The sequence below is a fragment of the Eucyclogobius newberryi genome, unplaced genomic scaffold, assembly GCF_026437365.1.
Source record: "Eucyclogobius newberryi isolate DKJ021-1_F unplaced genomic scaffold, fEucNew1.0.hap1 SCAF_4, whole genome shotgun sequence".
Lineage (NCBI taxonomy): Eukaryota > Metazoa > Chordata > Actinopteri > Gobiiformes > Gobiidae > Eucyclogobius > Eucyclogobius newberryi.
Window position 1 is genome coordinate 16647528 of NW_027316056.1, and position 19458 is coordinate 16666985.

Sequence of the window (19458 nt, forward strand, 5' to 3'; positions counted from 1 at the left end):
AAGGCAGTCAAAGAACGTCATTGTTATAAAAGCTTGGATTGTAAAAAAGATGCACAAATTAGATAGGTATGTGTTGTGTCTTGATTGTATTGGTGTTGGTGCTTAATAAGCTTTTCTTTATTAAATTACACTTCCAATTAAGCGTTATTTGAGTCTGAAAGATTCAAGATGTATTATTTTTACTCACCAATGAGACATGCAATCTCGATTCAAGATCTTGAATGTAATGACAGAACACAAAAATCGCAATGTCATTTGTATACCAGATGTGTCTCAAAAATGTGGCAGAAGACATCCACAAAAATGAGTTATTAAATTAAACTATAGTCCTTACTATTACCTTACCTATTATTTAAAACAGTGACATTCAAGACTTTGGTGTTTGTGATGTTCAAGATTTTGGATCCTAATGTCCCCAAGAAAAAGGCAAAAAATTAATAAATAAATAAATAAACGTCTAGATTCACTGATCATAGGCTCTTCTTACTGGCCCAAAGGCTTTATTGGACAAGTCAGCTATAATGGGAAATGAGGAAAGAGGTGGTAGAGACAAGGTGGAAACAACAACAACATGTTTTCCACAAAGGAGGAACTCATGAAACTGCGGAGAACAGTCGTCTTACCCGGAGATCGTCACGTTATCCCGTCGCAATACTGACCTAACCTAATACTGATGTGCAATTCTGTCGTATGTGCAATTACTGTGAAATTCATGTGCAATCTATGTGCTGTCGTGACACATTCATGTGCAATTACTGTAGGGATCACATGCAATGGTATTTATGTATTTATTTATTTATTTGTCTATGGGAGTTTTTATTTATTTATAGGAGATCTTCTACTGAAAGTGTTTTTCAGACTTCCTATAAGTGATCTGTTCTTCTGTATCTACCTCTGTATCTACCTGCGTTGCACCAATGTAATTTCCCCATGTGGGACAATAAAGGAATATCTTATCTTATCTTATCTTATGTGCAATGTCCAGGGCCGGCCCAGCCTATAAGCAAACTAAGCAGCCGCGTAGGGCCCCGAGGCGTTAAGAGGGCCCCCAATCTGGCAACCCGTTTTATACGAAGTGCAAACGCAGCGTGCGCCACTAGTGTAGTAGCGCTGCTGGCGCGGCAGCGCACACAGCGGTGACACATAAAGCACAAACCGCATTTATTTGTAATAACAATCTGGCAACCGAGACACCAGACCTGCGCTGATTGGTCAACTTCATTGTGTGCGAGCAGAAGAGCAAAACATAAACACAACACAACGTGGTCCTCATGTCCAGAGGAATATATCTCCTGGTGCCGAAAAACGAAAGAAGAAACTTCTTGACGATGTAAAGAAACTGCAAACTCAACAACACTCTCCAGGTATTGAACTTCTCTTACAAAGAGACGGTTAATGCTGCTGTTTGAAACAACACGAGTCTGTCACGTTAGTTCGCTCAGGCTGGAGGCGACGAGAGCTCTGCCCCGCGCACAATAATATGTCTGAATGAAAGATAATAAGCTTAACATTTACACCAGCCCGGTAGTGTTAGCTCCAGGTGAGGCCTCCGGGGGCCCCCTGTCCCGGGCCCCTGTCCCGGGCCCCTGTGCAGCCTCAGTTAGAGATGAGCAGGTTTGAGTTTGCGTCCCCTCTCTCTCACATCACCATGTGTGAGATCAATCGTGACTCGTGATGTCTGTTTTACTTTGACTTCTTAAAGTGCAATGAGAGGAATGTAAAGGTTTATGCACGTAAGGTCCATCAGCCAATCACATCGCAGCATTGTTTCATGCAGGAGTCCAGTGTGTGATGTTCTGATCAGAACAAACATTTATATTGTAATTAACTTTTAATAGAGCAATAAAACATTTCAATTTATTTAAAAAGTATCATTAGACTATTGTTATCAATTATAATAAATTGATAGTAAAAACAACCAGACATATTATAATAACGTCTGTTATAGAATAATACTATATATTTTTATACAAAAGTGGCAAAGTTGCAGAAACGCAGTCTCTTCACTATAGCCAGGTTTGGACCTTCACTTCTAGTTCTGGTCATTCTCTGGGAATAACATGTTTGCACTGTTGTATCAGTGTTAATTGTTAATCAAGCAATGCTTATGCCATTTGTTTAATTTAATATAACTTGTTTTGTCACTTTGGCAAGAAGGAACAGTTGGGAGCTGTAAAAGATAAATTAGTAAGTATAACTATTACTTTTACATTTTCAGTTAAAATGAATCAATTTGACCATAATTATTTTTCATAGCCAATATTGTATTGAGTAATTAAGTACACTAATGTATTAATAACTGGCTTTAATCATTTTCTCCTGGCACAGTTTCATCATATCATCATTTTATAGCATTACAACCTCAACATTTTACTCAAAAAAGGTCTGAAAATCTCTGGGGGAGGGCCCCCAGACCCCCCCTTGTTCATTAATTTAAACTGCTAATGTGGCTGTCGACCCTTAACGCCCACAAATACGCCCAAAAACATATCTGGGAGGTGTGTTATTTGTACAGGGAGTAGAGGTGATGTCAGCGGAATACCAAGTTGCATTGTGGGATTTAAGTTATCAATATTTGAGCTTGTGAGGTGTTGAGAATAAACTAACTGGCAAAGGGATGCCCTGGCGTTTTGGTGCGCTTTGTTTGCGTTGAAGAAAGTTCCCATATGTGAATTGTTTACTGACAATGGCAATAAAACTGATTCTGATGACGTGGTGAGGGGCCCCCAAAAATGTTTTCGCTTAGGGCCCTCTGAAGGCTTGGGCCGGCCCTGGCAATGCCTTAAACCAATACACCACCTGCCACGGCGAGCACCCTGATCATAGGCTTCAAACCCTTTATAAAACTACCAGTTAACCCAAGCACCTCCCTCTCTATTGTTTAACCACTGCTGTCATGCACACGGCTAACTCACTGCTACAGTTACAATTATGGCATGTAAATCCCCTAAGAGCATTTGAGCATATCCGGTCCTGATCCATAGCAGGAGAGCTGGGTGTATCAGCGGTGTAAGTCTCCTTCTCCATCCTTAATCATCCTCTCTGCCACTCACTCTCAAGGTCTTAGCGGGCCCTCTGCTGAAAGCTACAATCCTCAGCTTCAAACACAACACACAAAATGGTGGCACTTTTAAGCAGCTTTGCATTGGTCATAGTCTGCAGCAGGCGGCTCACATTACAGAGGGCTTTTTTGATTACCTCGCTAATCCACACAAAATTAGTTTCAAAGGTTCACATTATTATTATTCAACAAGAGCATTACAATCACCGGTGCAGGTTTGATCATTTGGTCGTGGAGTAGATGGTTTTTGGAGTAAGAAAAGGAATGTAGGGCGACATTGCAGCAGTTAAAAAGTTCTACCTTTCTGCTGGTAATTAGAAAAGTTTGCTTAACTCTGTGAGCGTATCATTAGAGATGTCTGTAATAAGGCTTGTGGTTTAGGCATGTTCACCTCTTGTTCTAAGGCCATGAAAAATGCAGTGTTCAACAATTTAATCTTGTATGCAGCTTGAATAAAGTGTTTGCTTGCTCATTCAGAGCTGAACATTTTGGTATTTGGTGCCATGTCTCTGAGCCAGTTTTGGAAATCATTTTGATTGGCAAAACGGTTTAACCAAGGACGTCATCAGATCCTTTTGACTGGATATAAATCAGCTGTGGAATTTGTGCCCTTACCCTGCGTGCAGCGGCTCAGAGTAATCGATTAGCCTGCTACACATGCAGACTCTTGGTTATTGCTATGTGGTGTTAGTATAGGTTACAAACTAAGTCATAGGTGGTCGACCTGTAAACAGCTGGAAGGTCAGCTCAGAGTGAAGCAAAGGGAACCACTGACTCCTGAACTGGACACCAGTGATGTGTATTAGGGCATTGGATAAATTAATATAAAATCCACCAGATTGATTAAAAATACAAATATATATAATGTAATGAAATGTATATTTAATTAAAGAAATTAATACAATCTACCAGAATACAGGACATTAAAGAGGTGCATTCATTTTCTGAATTTTTTTTGGAATTAATTGAAGGGGCCTGTGCCCCAGTATAGCTGATGGTCTAGTGACGTCCCTGGGTTTAACATAAGCACACGTCTTGTTCTGTACTGTATAACAAAGATCAACCGCTTACGTAACATTTAATAGTCTTCAAACTTGAGTCTGGGCTGATGTCATTAATGTAGGACCTGATTCGAGATGTTAAAAATTGTAAGTGTTTTTTTTAGCTAATCTTACACCGCTGTAATTGAATAAATGCAAGTGTATAAGCAGGTGACAAACCCTTGAGAAAAGTGACCTGGCGGACCTTGATGTGGCATTTTATAGCATTCAAATCTATCTGAAAAACTATTCCTCACAATGGTCAAACTGTCATGCAAAAATCCCCAGTGGACATTTGCCTTGGGGGTTTTGAACTTAGGCTGGCCCTATAAGAATAGTGACTTGCTTCAGGATGTCATACTCGGCAAGTTTAAATGAGGTGTTTGTTAGCACATTGGCACATTGAATACATTTTGATTTCAGTGTGCAATCTTTTGAAAAAGTTCTTCAGCCAATTTTGCATATCTGTTTAGAATGAATGTGAATGTGACTGTCACAATCAATTTAATCAAAACATATTTTGCAAACTGTCATTTCAAATTCCCAGTGTTTTTTCTCCTTGAGGATAACCACAAGGACTATATGCCATCATGGAAATTGCAAACTAAAATGAACATAATATTTGGACATTTTACATATTCAAATTTCACTGTAGAATACAGAATATGTTTAAATATATTTTCTAACAATGGAACTTGATATGATCATTTGTGACAGTCACTCTCAATTTGATCCAAGCCACATCCTCCAGAACTGACATGTAAAGATGACAGTGGCCTTCTCTGTGGGGATTCTGGGTGATGGTAACTTGAGATGTCCCCTCAAGAATATGACACCCTTGGCTTTTACACAGCTCTAACCTGCTCGAGACTGGATCTACCACAAGCCACTCAGAACCAGCTCCTCCTTTTCAAGCTGTGTCGGACTGAATCACTGTCATGTGTGCTGTCATTGATGCCCGTTCTGTTCCTGTCTGGTCCCTGTGGGGAGATCTGGGCTGCTCTCGCTGCCTAAGGCTTGTCACTTATGCACATGGAGAAACAGTGTGGTCTTCCTGAACAGAACACTGGCTTTAAATATTACTTGCAGTAGACTTGTCCCAGTGAATTTCCACTGGTCTAATTACTTACTTGTTAAAAAGAGGTGATATTATTAAGCTTTCAGTTATAGACAGAGATGGAGTGGCATGTACCGCCTGAATGTCTGTAATACAGTGCATACATTTATATAATTGCTCAAACTTTGAATATTTATTCAACCTAACTTGCTTAAAGTACATTTACTTATGGGATGGCAGATTTGTTTGGCTTGTTTGACTTTACTTTTCTAGACTCCACGTGGATGTGATGGCTTTGCCTTCTGGAAGGTGCCACAGAATGACATTCAAATTGCAAATCCCTATGAGATCTGTGGATTGGTGATCACTGTTTCAGTCATATGTCACATGATGAGTTTGGCTGTGCACATATGACAATTCAACATTAGATTTTATTTTTTTTGTATTATTATTTTTTTAAACCTGTACTTCATTGTGTAATGTTATCTGACTTTGAAACATCAGTTTTCTTCACCCTGTTCAACCTGGACTTGAAATACAATATTTGAGACTTGAGAGAAGGAGAAACTTACTTTTGGCTTGGAATTACATTCCAAACTCAAGTAAACTAAATTTTGACTTGACTTGTTTGATTTGTATAGCTTTAGTTTGTTCTGAAATGGATTCACTCAAGAGCTATTGACTTTGAATATAAATTGGATCGGTCTGTCATGGCATCAACTCATGTTGAGTGTTTGGACTTGAAAACTAGTGATTTGACTACAACATTCAGTCATGTGTTTAACTTTCTTTGTCGAACATAAACTCATTTCTGGAGAACTTTTTGGTTTAAAATCAAAAGTCAATTTCACACCACTTTCAGCCACAACACGAGTGAATCCCGAAGCTGGCGTTTGTGTAGCTGCCTCGCACACTCCATTTGACCTCCTAACAGCCCACAGAGACAGCCCTTTTCTGTTGATAATGCATTGCTATGCTTCCACAAACCCAATAACTTTCACTTTGAAACTCTCAAACCCTTGTAAATGTCAGCGAGGTCCTCAATCCTCCCACAGAGTCCAGAACATGTAAGTGTGAGTGTGTGCATCAGAGAGACAAAGGACTATTCAAATGAGAGTGTGCTGGACATAATTAACTGGATGGGCGAGAGTAATATGGGGTGGGCCCAGCTTTAAAGCTCTGACAGACCACACTGACCTTGATAACAAAGGCCTTTTGCCCAAAGTTATTAACTATAATTGGAGCTAATTATGTGTTGTAAAAAAAGGGACGGAAATTGCAGAGGAGTATTCGATTGAACAATATATTACAAAGACTAAAGAGCACGATAGTTTTGAAGTGCAGCTATTGTCATGGGTTTCTGTCACATGGCCCTGGGCTCCAGCTTGTGCCATACTGTATGCTCACAGATTGTATTAAATAAAGGATTTCAAATAAAAGGACTTCTGGTTTAATTGAATGCAGCAGATCCGCATTCAATAAAAAGATGAAATGAAAGAATGTACTGTTTGCATTTTTGTCACAATCTTTTGTGCTATGGTGGTTTGGTCAATACTAATATATTTCAGATACAATCTTCAGACAGAAGTCACAACAATTGCAATAAACAGAAATTTTAACTAGAAATACTTTTACTTTAGCTGTACAAATAAGCCACATAAGTCCTCTTTTCTCACTTCTCATAAGCAATATGTATAACATCTTCAACATTTGCTCTCCTCTAACTACGGTCTCAAACAGAATCTCAAGTTAAACACTTTTAAAAATTTGGCAAACTTATTTTGTTGAAAATAATGTAATTGCACAACATCCAGTAAAACATTTCTAAACAACACCAGTTGGAAACATGCATTGCTTTTGATTTATTTTTCTGCACACCTGGACATCCTTTAAGGCACAAAATGAAGGTGATAACCGATACATGACACACTAAATATAATCACGTGTGGGGCACCATCCTATATTAGGCATTTAACAATTCTATAATTGAATCTAAATTAATTGATTTTATTAAATACAAATAATTTGCTTGTTAATCTGAATTTTTATGAGACCGTAACCGTGACATTGACCCCTTTTCTGGGTGATGAACATTTATGAAGATTTATTGACCAAATGATTAACCAGATAAATATGAATTTGGAATATGCAAATTAGTCCATAACAGATGGAGACGCTAGATCTATCTAGTTTTGTGTTAGAGTTAATTCTAAAATTATATTATCAGCCAAGCTGTGAAATGTTTAATTCGACCAGGAGAAGCTGTGATCCTGAGGAGATGGGCCTGTGTGTGTCTGAGAGCCTGTGTGTCCATGTCGCCTCCAGGATTCACTCAGGGGTCACGCTGGGAGAGACTGAGGCAGTTCGGTCCACACACTGGGCAGGGCACGGCCACTCTGGAGAAGCACTGGATCAGGTTCAGTGATCTGCGTTTCTTTTGGCTCTGACGCGTTCCTCAGATAAAAAGGGCCATTGCACTGATTCACAGATGAAGCTGGTCAGAAGAAACTGTCCTGGATTCAATTTGCAAAAAGGTCCTTTGCTTGAGTTTGCATGATGCAGTTTAAATCACATATAAAAACGGGCACTGAATTCTTATGTATGGGAGAGAGAATATTGCCTCTCTGGACGTGTCTCTCAAATGACTTTTTTCTGTAAGCTAGCTTAGCATCGCTAGGCCAGAGATGAGCCCTCATCTCCTGAGATCCTATCTGGTGGACCTCCTCTGATGGAACTGAGTTGGTTTTCTCTCCTCTCTCTCTCTGACCCCTGGGAGTTGGGTTTTGGTGCCATTGTTCAACCAATCAGAGTTAGAGCTGATCAGAGAAAAAGTAATAAATATTGCAACCATTGTTTAGCATTACCATTTTGGCCAGTTATAAAATAGTTAAATGAGCATGCAGAACACATTGACATTATGTACATTGAATTCATCTTGTGGACAAAGTCTGCAATCAGATGATTTTTGCCTTGGGAGAAACTGACTCTGAGTTAATTCTAATCAAAAACTAGTCACTTGATGGAAAAGGTTTTTTCCAAATTTCTCTTTCTGCAGAGATGGCATAAATAATAAATAAATGATACTATGGTACAACCTTAATCCCGCATTCCTGTCACCATGGCAACATTCCGAGGTCATCTGCAGGTCACTACACTTTGAAAAGCACAATAAACACTTTGATTTACCAAATGAGCAACAAGATGCTCCTAAGCAGCAATAGTTGTATTGCACACATTTGTTTCTAATTTCTATCTTTGTGAATAGAGTATCACACAGGTTATTCTTAGCTTGTGTTACCATACAGTCATACTACATTCCATGCACTTTCTTAGCCCTGGCCGTGTTAAATTGATGTAGGTCGAGAGGGAAGCTTCTGAAGTCCAAGTCAATGAAGGAGAGCGACTTTAAATGGTCTCCCTACAGTAACTCTGAGCAGCCCAAGTCTTGCTGTGCGCTAATCCTGGTTTTACACTCAGGCTTTTCTGATGTCATGTCTCTCCTCACAAAGATAGGTCACCAGAGGGAGTACTAATCTAGATTCAATTTATTTTACATAATTCCACTTAATTATGCAACACCTCCACAGTTTGTGTGTCTGTTTTTGGTGATTAAAAATATGGTATGAATAGCTGTACTGTAAATAAAAAAGAGGAAGGAGGAGAAGTAAAAGCAAACAAGGGTAAAGTCTGTGTGATGGGGCAGATATATTGGAGGTGTATTGTATCACATGTAGACAATCATAGAGCCTGTGCATTAAAAGGGTTATGGCCACCATCATAAGTCATGTGTAATGATGAAACCTGGATGTATAACTTGCAATGACCTTGCCTGGTTGAGTCTGTATTGGTTAAATTATGCTCCACAAGAAAAGGATTCATTTGCGTAGTAAAGCTTTAAGTTATTGACAAGTTATACAAAAAGGTATTGAATTAAGTTATTGTGTGGTTTAGATTATACTTGGTCTCATCCTTAGGGTTATCTGCCAAAAGGAGAGACCTTTCAACCCAATGTGAGGGCAGTATTTTTGTTGTACTTTTATGTGGATGGAGCACTAGAAAGAACCTCCCTAACACATGGGAGAACATGCAAATTGCACATAAAAAGTCCCATATGGCCCCTGTTTTGAACCTTAGAGTTTCTAGTATTTTAGTTTAGTTAGGATGCTAAACAATGACTATACGACTATCTTTTTTGACTAATTTGTTTTTGACTGAATTGTTTAGAACATCTGGACTCTCATCTGGAGAATTAAGAAAAACATTATTATTATTATTTTTTCATTAACTTATTTTTAAGTCCCTATAACGGTTAAATATGTATTTTTGGTGCATTTGAAGTGACCGTCGTTTCCCCCGACTGTCTCTGAAAATCAGCATTTGCCAACTCAAAGACAACTCTCCTGAGAAACCCTGGTTCTTTTAATATTTGGTCATGTTATAAGTTTTGCATGTGATTATACTACCATGCTTGTTCTCTGACAATGTAGTATCAATGTAGAGTTCTGCCTTCAAAGTTACTTCTGCTTTATATTGAGTCACGGCGGAAATGCTGTGACTCAGGTGTTTTTGTTGATGTTGAAAATCGGAGTACATCATGAAAGTAGATACATGAAAGAAAGAAGCTTCCTTAAGTGGTGAGGTGACATGATAACCACTTTACACAGATGCTTCATCATTGATTGTTCTCCAGTCGTTCCATTTGGCATTTGGACTCTTCTCTAACTTGCAAGGACCCAATTAGAACAAGTAAGCCAATTACATAACCTTAAAAACAATAACTCTGAGTCTGACTTATTAACATGGAACTGCAGTACTTGACTTATCTTAGTTCATTGAGTATATTTTGTCATAAAGCAAAGCTTAAGCCCTGGATGAATCAGAAGTGAAACGTTTTTTATTTTTTATTTTAAAGGGCAGGCGTATTGGAGGTGTGTGGATTACCTGTAGAATATCAAAGAGCTTGTGCATTAAAGAGGGTCTGCCCCAGCATCATTAATCATGCTTTTTAATGATGAGACTCTCACTCCAGCACTGATGAGTGAAAGCGAAAGACATCTCTAATTGGAGTCAATTTCTGCATGACTTTAAGTGTGTAACTGTGTGCATATATATGTGTTTATGTCTTCAAATGTACGTATTTGCCAGAGAAATTGCTCGGGGGGGCTCCATTTTGGGCCTGCGTCTTTGCGAGGAATACCTTATTGCACCTCATTTTACTGCTTTTTAAAGACACCCTTTCTGTCGGCTTCCATCACTCCGTTGACCTAAGGGGAGAGACAGGCAGCGAGCTAACAAGATGAATTTAGTGAGGGAGAGCCGTTGAAGGGCAGACGTATTGACAGACACTGAACACAATTGAATCAAATTAGTCCACTGTGTATTTATTTAGACCAATTAGCTCTAATGCCAGTAAATTGGCCTATAAACAGCTCACCCTCTTGGCGTCACAACACCTATAATAGACAAACGGGCAATGTAATATTTAGAAATCATCAACTTATGCATATAGGAGCTAAAGGAAGAAAATACATCATTAGTGCACAACATGTTTGTGCATCTTCCGAAAAGTTTTCATGAATACATATTTTATTTCAAATGCCCTTACTTTACACAAATTTCACTCATACCAAAACAGTGTTTTGCAGCACGACAGAATGATAGTTTTAGGTTTGTAACACTGATGTACCGTCGGCTCTGAACCATTGTTGTTGCAAAGAGACATGAAGTAAGTGCATTTGGTAACTCTACATAAATAATACTAATACATAGTTTATACACTTTTTTTTTACTATAGTTATGCACACCAGATTTTGGTTACTGTAGTTTGTCCTCATATTAAAAGACAAGTCAAGTGTCAAAACCGGAGGGCAGGGAACAACAGCAACGAGCCAGAGACCTGCAGTGAACATTGAATAACTTCAAAACCATGACACTTAAGCAAGGGTTTTCTAGAGTTGTATAAATTAAGATTTAGTATAAATACAGAATACAAGCTCCCACCATCAGAACTTTATGATAGCACAAAAATAGACATTCAATTATAGCCTAAATTGTACATGTGTAGGACACTAAACTACTGATTTAAAGTGTTTGAAAACATTTGAGGTCTAAAATTTTGAAATGGTGCAAGTCAAGCTTTCATATTGATAGATATATTGAATATTGATTATTAGTGATCAGTGGCGATAAGATCCTTGCTCTCACAAACTCGTTGGCACATCGTACTTATTCCCATGCATTCATTTTTGGGCACATAATGAATGCCTGTGTTTTTGTGAAGCACTTTGTGACTTCTGTCTGTGAAAGGTGCTATACAAAGAAAATATACTTACTTACTTACTTATTTACTTACTTACTTACTAGTTGTTTGTGTGTTCTTTTCCAGAATCAGTGGGTTTTTTTAAGACTACATTGTGTCAACAACTCTATAAAAGGCACCTTTGTCCTGAGGGCTGTTATCGTCCTGAGGGCTGTTATCATCCTCAGGCAAACTGTCTGTTATCTCCTATTAACTGCTACAGAAGAAGAATATACTCTGTGTGCTTAAATTGCCCCAGGGGATAAAAACTGTTATTTGGATGATTGATTTGATCGCTTTAATTTATTTTAGTTTGCTTGTATAGTTTCCTTACCTTTGGTGGATTTTCTTATTCTTATTTTAAATTTGTTAATATTGATAAACATTCTGCATATAAATATGTTAGGATTATAGCCAATGTGGCTAACTTCAATCTTCAGTCCCTTGGCAGATTGTAAAAATAAAAGACTAAAAATAATCTTTTCAATGTCTGTTTTTGAAAAAACAAACATGTTTTTTAAACTGTGTGGAAGGGCAAACAAAAACAGACCTGTGGAAAATGTGTGTTCCTATATTACATTTCAGTGCCAAACATATAAAGAGCAGATGGCACAATGTGTTTTTCACTGAATTAAGTCGATGAGAACAATAGTGCGCCTTTAAAGGCACCAATAAAGTGACAATGAGGACACAAGGTCCATATCCATCGACTTTGGTGGGAAAAACAATTCAGAGCAAAGTGACTGAAAAATAGCAGACTGCGGTGACTCGAATGTGAAACGTCTCAGATGATCAAGAGCCGAATTCATGTCGAGAGTGCTGTCTCAATTTGTGACAAGGACCGCTGTTTGAATGTACCGCTTCAAAGTTATGTTTGGAAAAGACTATTGCAGCACCAGTGCCATTGTGTCTGGTACCACAGACGATGGAAGAGAAGATTTAATTGTCCTTTTCCTTATCTGGAGAAATGGGCTGAAAGCAATTAGTCATATTACAGGAGGGAAATAATCCCAGCTCCATGCCTGCAGGTCACTGGCAGCAGCCATACTGATGAAGATGTGTGCTTTCAAAATAACAATTATTTTTTCATGTGTTTCAGGCTGCTGTTACCATTTGGGTGCCCCAAGCAGAGCCAAGCAGAGATGCTCAGTTGTGCCACCATGCCTTCAACCCACTTTGAATATGTACAAAATAAAAAGGGGTTAGATTAATGCTACACAACCATAAAGTGATTATTTCTGAGGTTATTTTTCTAGAAATGTACATAAATCACAATCATAAGTTTTCAAGAAAAATACATTTCTGTATTCTGGTGCATTTTATGTACATTATTAGCAACTCATTACTTTATTATGAGGGCCCCTCACAGTCCTTACATTTCCTTGCTCCGCCCCTTCTCCAGGGTCACATGAAGCCCTTCTCCTGCTCTACTGTCGAACAGATCGAGGCTCTAAAAAACACTACAGGTTGCAAACTATTGACTACTATTGACTATTGAGTTGAACAACTTTGGGTTTGCCTACGCCACAGTGTCAGCTCTGTGGTTCGCCGTACCAGCTGGACGCATCCCATGTCTTGTTTCATTCCTTTTTCACAACTTGTAATTGAATATGACGCCAATTTTCATCATAAAGACCATTTTGCTCCTTGTGATAGAATGTGTGTATGGAGTCAAGTGCGCACGAAATCGAGCGCGAAGCGCTCGCCCACTTCTAAACACTCACTAACGTACTCCTTCACTCATGCACGCCCCATGCATACTAATTAGTAGTAGGAAAATGGAACAGTACCGTTGTAAACGGGCGAAGCCCGTGCAAAAGTGCGCACTAAACGAGCACTTTACATTGTGCAAATGAGTGCTTTATAAGGGGATGACGACCGCAAGCGGTCGTCATCCCCTTATAAAGCACTCATTTGCGCTAGGTAGCTCACAAATACGTTCCCCATATCTTGCATGTTCCGTGCATATAAGCATGTAATGCAAAAATTGAACATTATTACTGTATAGAGGGCCAAAAACACAAAGTGGGCGGAGCCCACTCAAAATTAACGAAATTACCCGTCAGTGACCAGGGACGCACACCATGAGGTAGGAAAGCGCGAGCGCTTTCCGAAAATGTATAGTTTATGATATTTGAAAAATGGGAAACATTGTTTTCGCATCGGAATATTATTCTTTCTTTCTTCTTTCTTTCTTTCTTCTCGGGACCAACCCCCCTATTTTTCACCCAGTGAACATTGACGAAAAGTCAAAAAAATTTGCACACCTCTAAAAATCGTGCCTCTCTACATTCTGGCTATATCCCTTTTCTAAAATAAAAAAAATTGGCGCGTCAGCGCCCCCAAATGTACCAAAAATGCATTGAGAGATAGGAAATGACCCAAAAAAATCTGATCGTAGAATCATGAAATTTGGCGCAGAGGTAGATGGTGACAAGAGAAGTAAAAAATATTATTACGGCAACGCCGTCCGCCCAACCAAATGTCGGCCATATTGGTTAAAAAATGGCTAAGCATGACTCGGGAGTTTTTCCAAACGTCGTACTTTTACGAACTCCTCCCAGGGCGTTGGCTCTAAAAAGCTGAAATTTGGTGAAAATGCTACTGAGGAGTGGGACATCAAAAGTTATTAAAATTACATTGATACCTGTCACGGTCTCTGAGCGGCGAAGCCTCAGACTTTAGCTAGAATTTCAGAAATCTCCCAAATTTAACATTTCTGCCGTTTGCGCAGATAAAGTCCGAATTGCGTCAAATTAGAATCAGTTGTTAAACTCTTTGCGCTAAACGTACTTGAAGTGAAATAAATTAATTTGGCACCACAGCGCCCCCTACAGATTTTATATGGAGGTTAAATATTTAGTTTTGCGAAATTTTATGAAATTTGACACACAACTCAATTTTGGCCCCATCAAAAAAGTCAATGAGACCCATGTCATAATTGTTATGGCGTTGCCGTAGCGATGACCAAAACCTCCCATGTTATTCCAATGGGGAAATCGCCAGAACATGTTTACACTTTAGACTTTCACAAACTCCTCCCAGGGCGTCAGCCCTATTAACCTGAAATTTGGTGAGACTCATCTTCAGGTGTGGACCGTTAAAAGTTATTCCCATTTTTTTTCAAGGAGTCACGGTGTCTGTGTTGCCAAGAATTCAAAATAAAATTGCTTTTTGATGGTAAAACAAAGGGGAGAAGATGTGACAGCGTCACAGATTCAGCAGTAGGCGTAAGAAAAGGACAATTGGGGCGCGTTAGCGCTCCCTCCTCTTGCGGCGTGGCGGCGGTGTGGCAAGGGCCGATCATTGCCGCTTGCGGCTATATTCATACTTATGTTTGGTATTGCCTTGATTTTTGTTGTGAAGCACTTTGGTCACTTTGAGTGTTGTAAAGGGCTCTATAAATAAAGGTTGATTGATTGATTGATTATCTGCTTCTTTCCACATCAATCAATCAATCAATCAATCAATCAAGATGTGTTTGTATAGCACCAATCATACAAAATGAAACCCAGAGTGCTTTACAACTATAAAAAGAAATGAAAAACAAAGTATAATCTCTAAATGGCACTGTATTGCCTGCTCTGTTTGACTTGAGCTCAAAGAATATGCAAATTGTAGTTGAAACTACTAAATTCAGTTCAAACCATTTCATTTTTCAAATGTTGTTTACAATATCGATGCAAAATGCTTCCAAAATTGCGAGTAACTAGTACTCTGAGGAGTATTTTTCTTGCACATGCACTAGTAATTGAGTACAGATTTAGCCATGTACTGTAACATGTACTTTTACTTGAGTACAAATATGCAGTACGCTTTCCACCACTGGCATTTCTGTGTAATGAATTTGGTTAAACTTTACACACATCCCTAGACACTCAAAATGACATGAACTTTCTGGGAGTAAGATTAAACCCATGTTAATTAGAGACATGCTGTGCCCTTTGTGCTAAAACAAAATCCTTATGCTGCGTATGCACTGGCTCTAGCCCAGACCCACAGACTTGATTTTGTTTGTTGGTGAAATTAAAGCAGCTCTAATCAAAGTGCCTTTATCATTACAGACTACTGTGTGATTTTACGTGTGTCTGCAGCTGTGGAGTCTCTATTTTGCATAAAGCCATTTAAACTTGTGAAGGTCTTTGCTGCCAACATCAGAATGGTCAGTGACAGTGATATATAGCCTATTTGTTTCTATTACTGAGATGGTTTATGAAAAGCCCACCTGCAGGAATGCATAATTGAACAAGGCTGATATCAGCGAATATGAACGTTTTTTTTTTTGTTTTCATTTCCTCGCTTTTGTGTTGAATTATAAGGATTTTAACCCTGAAAGTTTGTACCAATGTCAAATACACACACACACACACACACACACATACACACACACACATACACACACACACACACACATACACACACATACACGCTAATATATTGCAACAACTTTTAACAACACAGATGCAGTGATTGATACAGTGAGGGCCTTTTTTCTGAGCAGAGCCTAAAAATAGATTTTTAAAAAAAGAATCCATCCATCCATTCATCTTCTGCCGCTTTATCCTGGGCCGGGTCGCGGGGGCAGCAGTCTGAGCAGGGACTCCCAGACTTCCTCTCCCCAGACACTTCCTCTAACTCCTCCGGGGGGATCCCGAGGCGTTCCCAGGCCAGCCGCGAGACATAGTCTCTCCAGCGTGTCCTGGGTCTTCGCCGGGGCCTCTTCCCGGTGGGACATGCCTGAAACCGAGGGAGGCGCCCAGGAGGCATCCGGAACAGATGCCCGAGCCACCTCAGCTGGCTCCTCTCGACGTGGAGGAGCAGCGGCTCTACTCCGAGCTCCCCCCATGTGGCCGAGCTCCTCACCTTATCTCTAAGGGAGCGCCCAGCCACACGGCGGAGGAAACTCATTTCGACCGCTTGTATCTGCGATCTTGTTCTTTCGGTCATTACCCAAAGCTCATGACCATAGGTGAGGGTAGGAACGTAGACCGACCGGTAAATAGAGAGCTTTGCCTTTCGGCTCAGCTCCCTCTTTACCACAACGGTCCGAAAATAAAAATAATGTACGACAAAAATGAACTAAATGAGTAAGTGTTATTCAACCTAACTACAGAACAGCCTTGTATTGTTTAATGTGCTTTTTTTTTCAGAGTAGATCATACTTTTGTATTATTATTATTATTTTTTTTAAGTTACAACATTGATCTAAAACAGCTTGAAAATAGAGATGTGAATTCTACCATGGTGAGCTGATTTTCATTGAAGTGTTTCTATTGTTGGAAATATGTGCTGGCTACAAGACATATTTTTACCCTTTATGTGTAACCCTGAATTCATTTTTCAGAGAATTGTAACTAAGTAGATGTGGGTGGATATAGGGGATATGTTAAAACTGTAAATAGTCTTATTACATACATTTATGATGTAAGGATATTGGCTGAACCAATTCAATACCATAATATCAGTATCAATGCATGACTAAATACTATCTATCCGACAGTGCTCTTATGTGAGGAACCTAACCTGTCTCCACTCATTGCTCCTGAAGTTGCCTTATTGACAGACGAATGCCAATGAAAGAAAGTGTCCATGGGGTTTGTATTGTCTGATGTATGAGTAAAATATCGAACATAACCATTTACAGCTACTGCTTCTACGGCCAATTAATTACACACGCAACAATAATGTATTTTGTCAACTAAATTAAGGAATATACCATTGCGCTGCATGTTGCCAGTCAGGAAGTGGCCATTGTCCAGCATCATAGCCATTTGAGCGACAGCAAAAACTCGAATGGCCTTAACTCTAATGGCTACGTCCAGCATCTGAGAGGCAATGAGGTGGCCGTGCCGTGTTCCTTCTAACCGCGTTAGCTCCACAAGAATACTTATGTACCATTCAAAGTTGGTGATGTACTGGTAGTTGCTCTGGCTGCAGATGTCAATGATTTTAGTAAGGAGTTCATCTCTGTAGGTGGTTCCTTCTGCTTTGTCCACATGAAGCATCAACTTCTTCACAATCTCCATCAAGTTCTTCTTGGACACCATTCCATAGAGCAGGTCCAGAGCTCTGAGGCGGATGGACTCGTCCTTGTCATCGAGACACTGGAGGATGAGGTCTTTGTGTGACTGCACTGATTTGGGATGGGTCTTTAGGATCTTTGACATGGCCAAGAGACCCAAGTATTTCAAGTTCTGGTCCGAGTCTTCGATCAGGATTCGCAGTTTCTGAACACAGAGCTGGATACTAGCACTGTGATTAGGCATCCCAGACGACAAGGAAATTAACACTGCAATTACTGTGTTGACACATTCATACAGCAGGGACATGGCCGAGGTACTGTGAATTAAGTTTGTCAAAGGTTCAATTAGTTTTTTCCCCAAACGTGGCTCCAGTGGTGTTAGAGCTCCGAACAACTTGATAATCTTAATAAGAACCCAGTTATTTGTAGAAGAAGTCATGAGCTTAAAAAAGAGTGGGGCCAGAGACAGGTAGTTTTTAGGATTTCTTCGAGCCAGTTCACAGATGACATTGACAGCAGCTGACTGAACTCCTGGATCTGGATCCTCCAGTTTCTCCTTGAGTCGGGGAAAGGCAGGCCTCAGGGATTCTGGGTATTTAAGGAACACCTTGTACATGATCAATACGGCCTTCTTTCTGATGTAGGGTTTTGTGTGGGACATAAGTGTCATAATGTCATTGGCCAGGTCTCGGGCTAAGTCAGGAGTCACAAAACAGGAGAGGCCAGTAAGAGCGACACCTGTGTCGTACTGGTTAGGACTGCTCAGATCCTTTCGGATTTGGTTGGTTGTCAGCATAATGACATCTGTGCTCTCATGAAAGCACTGCGAGGCAGCCAGGTAACCAATCCTCTTGTATGTAAACTTTGAGGAGCTCATAACTTCAACGATGTTGAAAGCTGCCCAGCTGACATCATAGCCGAGCATTTGAAGGTAGGTGAGCTTGCACACAGCATTGGCTTTGACAGCGATGTTGTCCTGCTTGAGCTCCTGTTTGATCTCATCGATGCATGTGGAGATGTACTTGGCCTCGTCCTCCTTGTGATTTCTAATGCCGCGCACTAAATCCTGCAGATTCTTGTCGAACATCCGATCGATGCTCCCTTTGACAATCTTCAGAGCCATGGCTGTGACTTAAGGGGCTCGCGCGGCGGCGCCGGGGGGCCTTGCAGAGCTGTGCGGGACCCGCTCGAGTGTCTCTCCTCCGCCCGGGGGCTCCGTGTCTTCGGGGGCCCGCTTGCCGTGTACCGATCCCGGGGACAGGAGGCTGAGGCCAGACGGGGCGTCCTGGAGCTGCGCGGAGACGCTGGCGATGGATCAGCGGAGGAAAATGGCAGACAAAATGGGGTGCACGGTGGCAAAGGCGGTTAGCGCTCTTGCCTCCCAAGAAGGAGATCATGGGTTCGATTCCTGGACCAGACCAACATCACATGATCTCTCTGGGTGGAGTTTGCATGTTCTCCCCGTGTTACCGTGGGTTCTCTCCGGGTTCTCCGGCTTCCTCCCACCGTCCAAAGACATGTATGTGTCAGGCAAAATTGGTGACTCTAAATTGGCCCTAGTGAATGAATGTGAGCGTGAACTGTCTGTAATGTCTATGTCTCTGTGTTGGCCCTGCGACAAGTTGGCCACTGTCCAGGGTGTACCCCGCCTAAGGCCCGAAGTCACTGGGATAGGCTCCAGTCACCCGCGACCCCGAAAGGGAACAAGCGGTAGAAAATGGATGGATGGATGGATGGAAATTAAGGAATAGCCCAATGCAATTAATTTGGTCCTCTGATATTTTATTTGATCTTTTTCAGATCAGAGTTTGTTTTTCAAACCAGACTGTTTCGACATGCCCACAGGACAATAAAAAGCGGGACATGGAGGCCTTTATTTTCTCCCACACCTGGGAATATTGTCCTGAAGAAGTCAGACTGCAGATGGCGCTGTCGTCCTGCCTCTACCAGGTAGGAAGTAAATCAGCTGACAACGCTGAG

The 19458-nt window shown here is 40.4% G+C and overlaps 1 protein-coding gene across 1 annotated transcript; it reads right to left on the bottom strand.

Moving 5' to 3' along the window:
- Positions 1-10588: 10588 nt before the first annotated feature.
- LOC140377977 (AP-3 complex subunit delta-1) lies at positions 10589-18800 on the bottom strand. Its single transcript, XM_072463606.1, has 2 exons — positions 17173-18800; positions 10589-10611 (listed from the first exon to the last, which is right to left on the bottom strand). The coding sequence occupies exons 1-2, from the start codon at positions 18599-18601 to the stop codon at positions 10589-10591; spliced, it is 1452 nt and encodes a 483-aa protein (XP_072319707.1). The 5' UTR covers positions 18602-18800.
- Positions 18801-19458: the final 658 nt, after the last annotated feature.

What these genes read in the sequence shown, in the direction of transcription:
- LOC140377977 (XM_072463606.1), bottom strand. Translation starts at nt 18,601, where the DNA reads ATGGCTCTGAAGATTGTCAAAGGGAGCATCGATCGGATGTTCGACAAG. An exon ending in TGGCAACATGCAGCGCAATG is followed by an intron (nt 10,612 to 17,172) that starts GTATATTCCTTA and finishes TGTCTATTATAG; the next exon opens with GTGTTGTGACGCCAAGAGGG.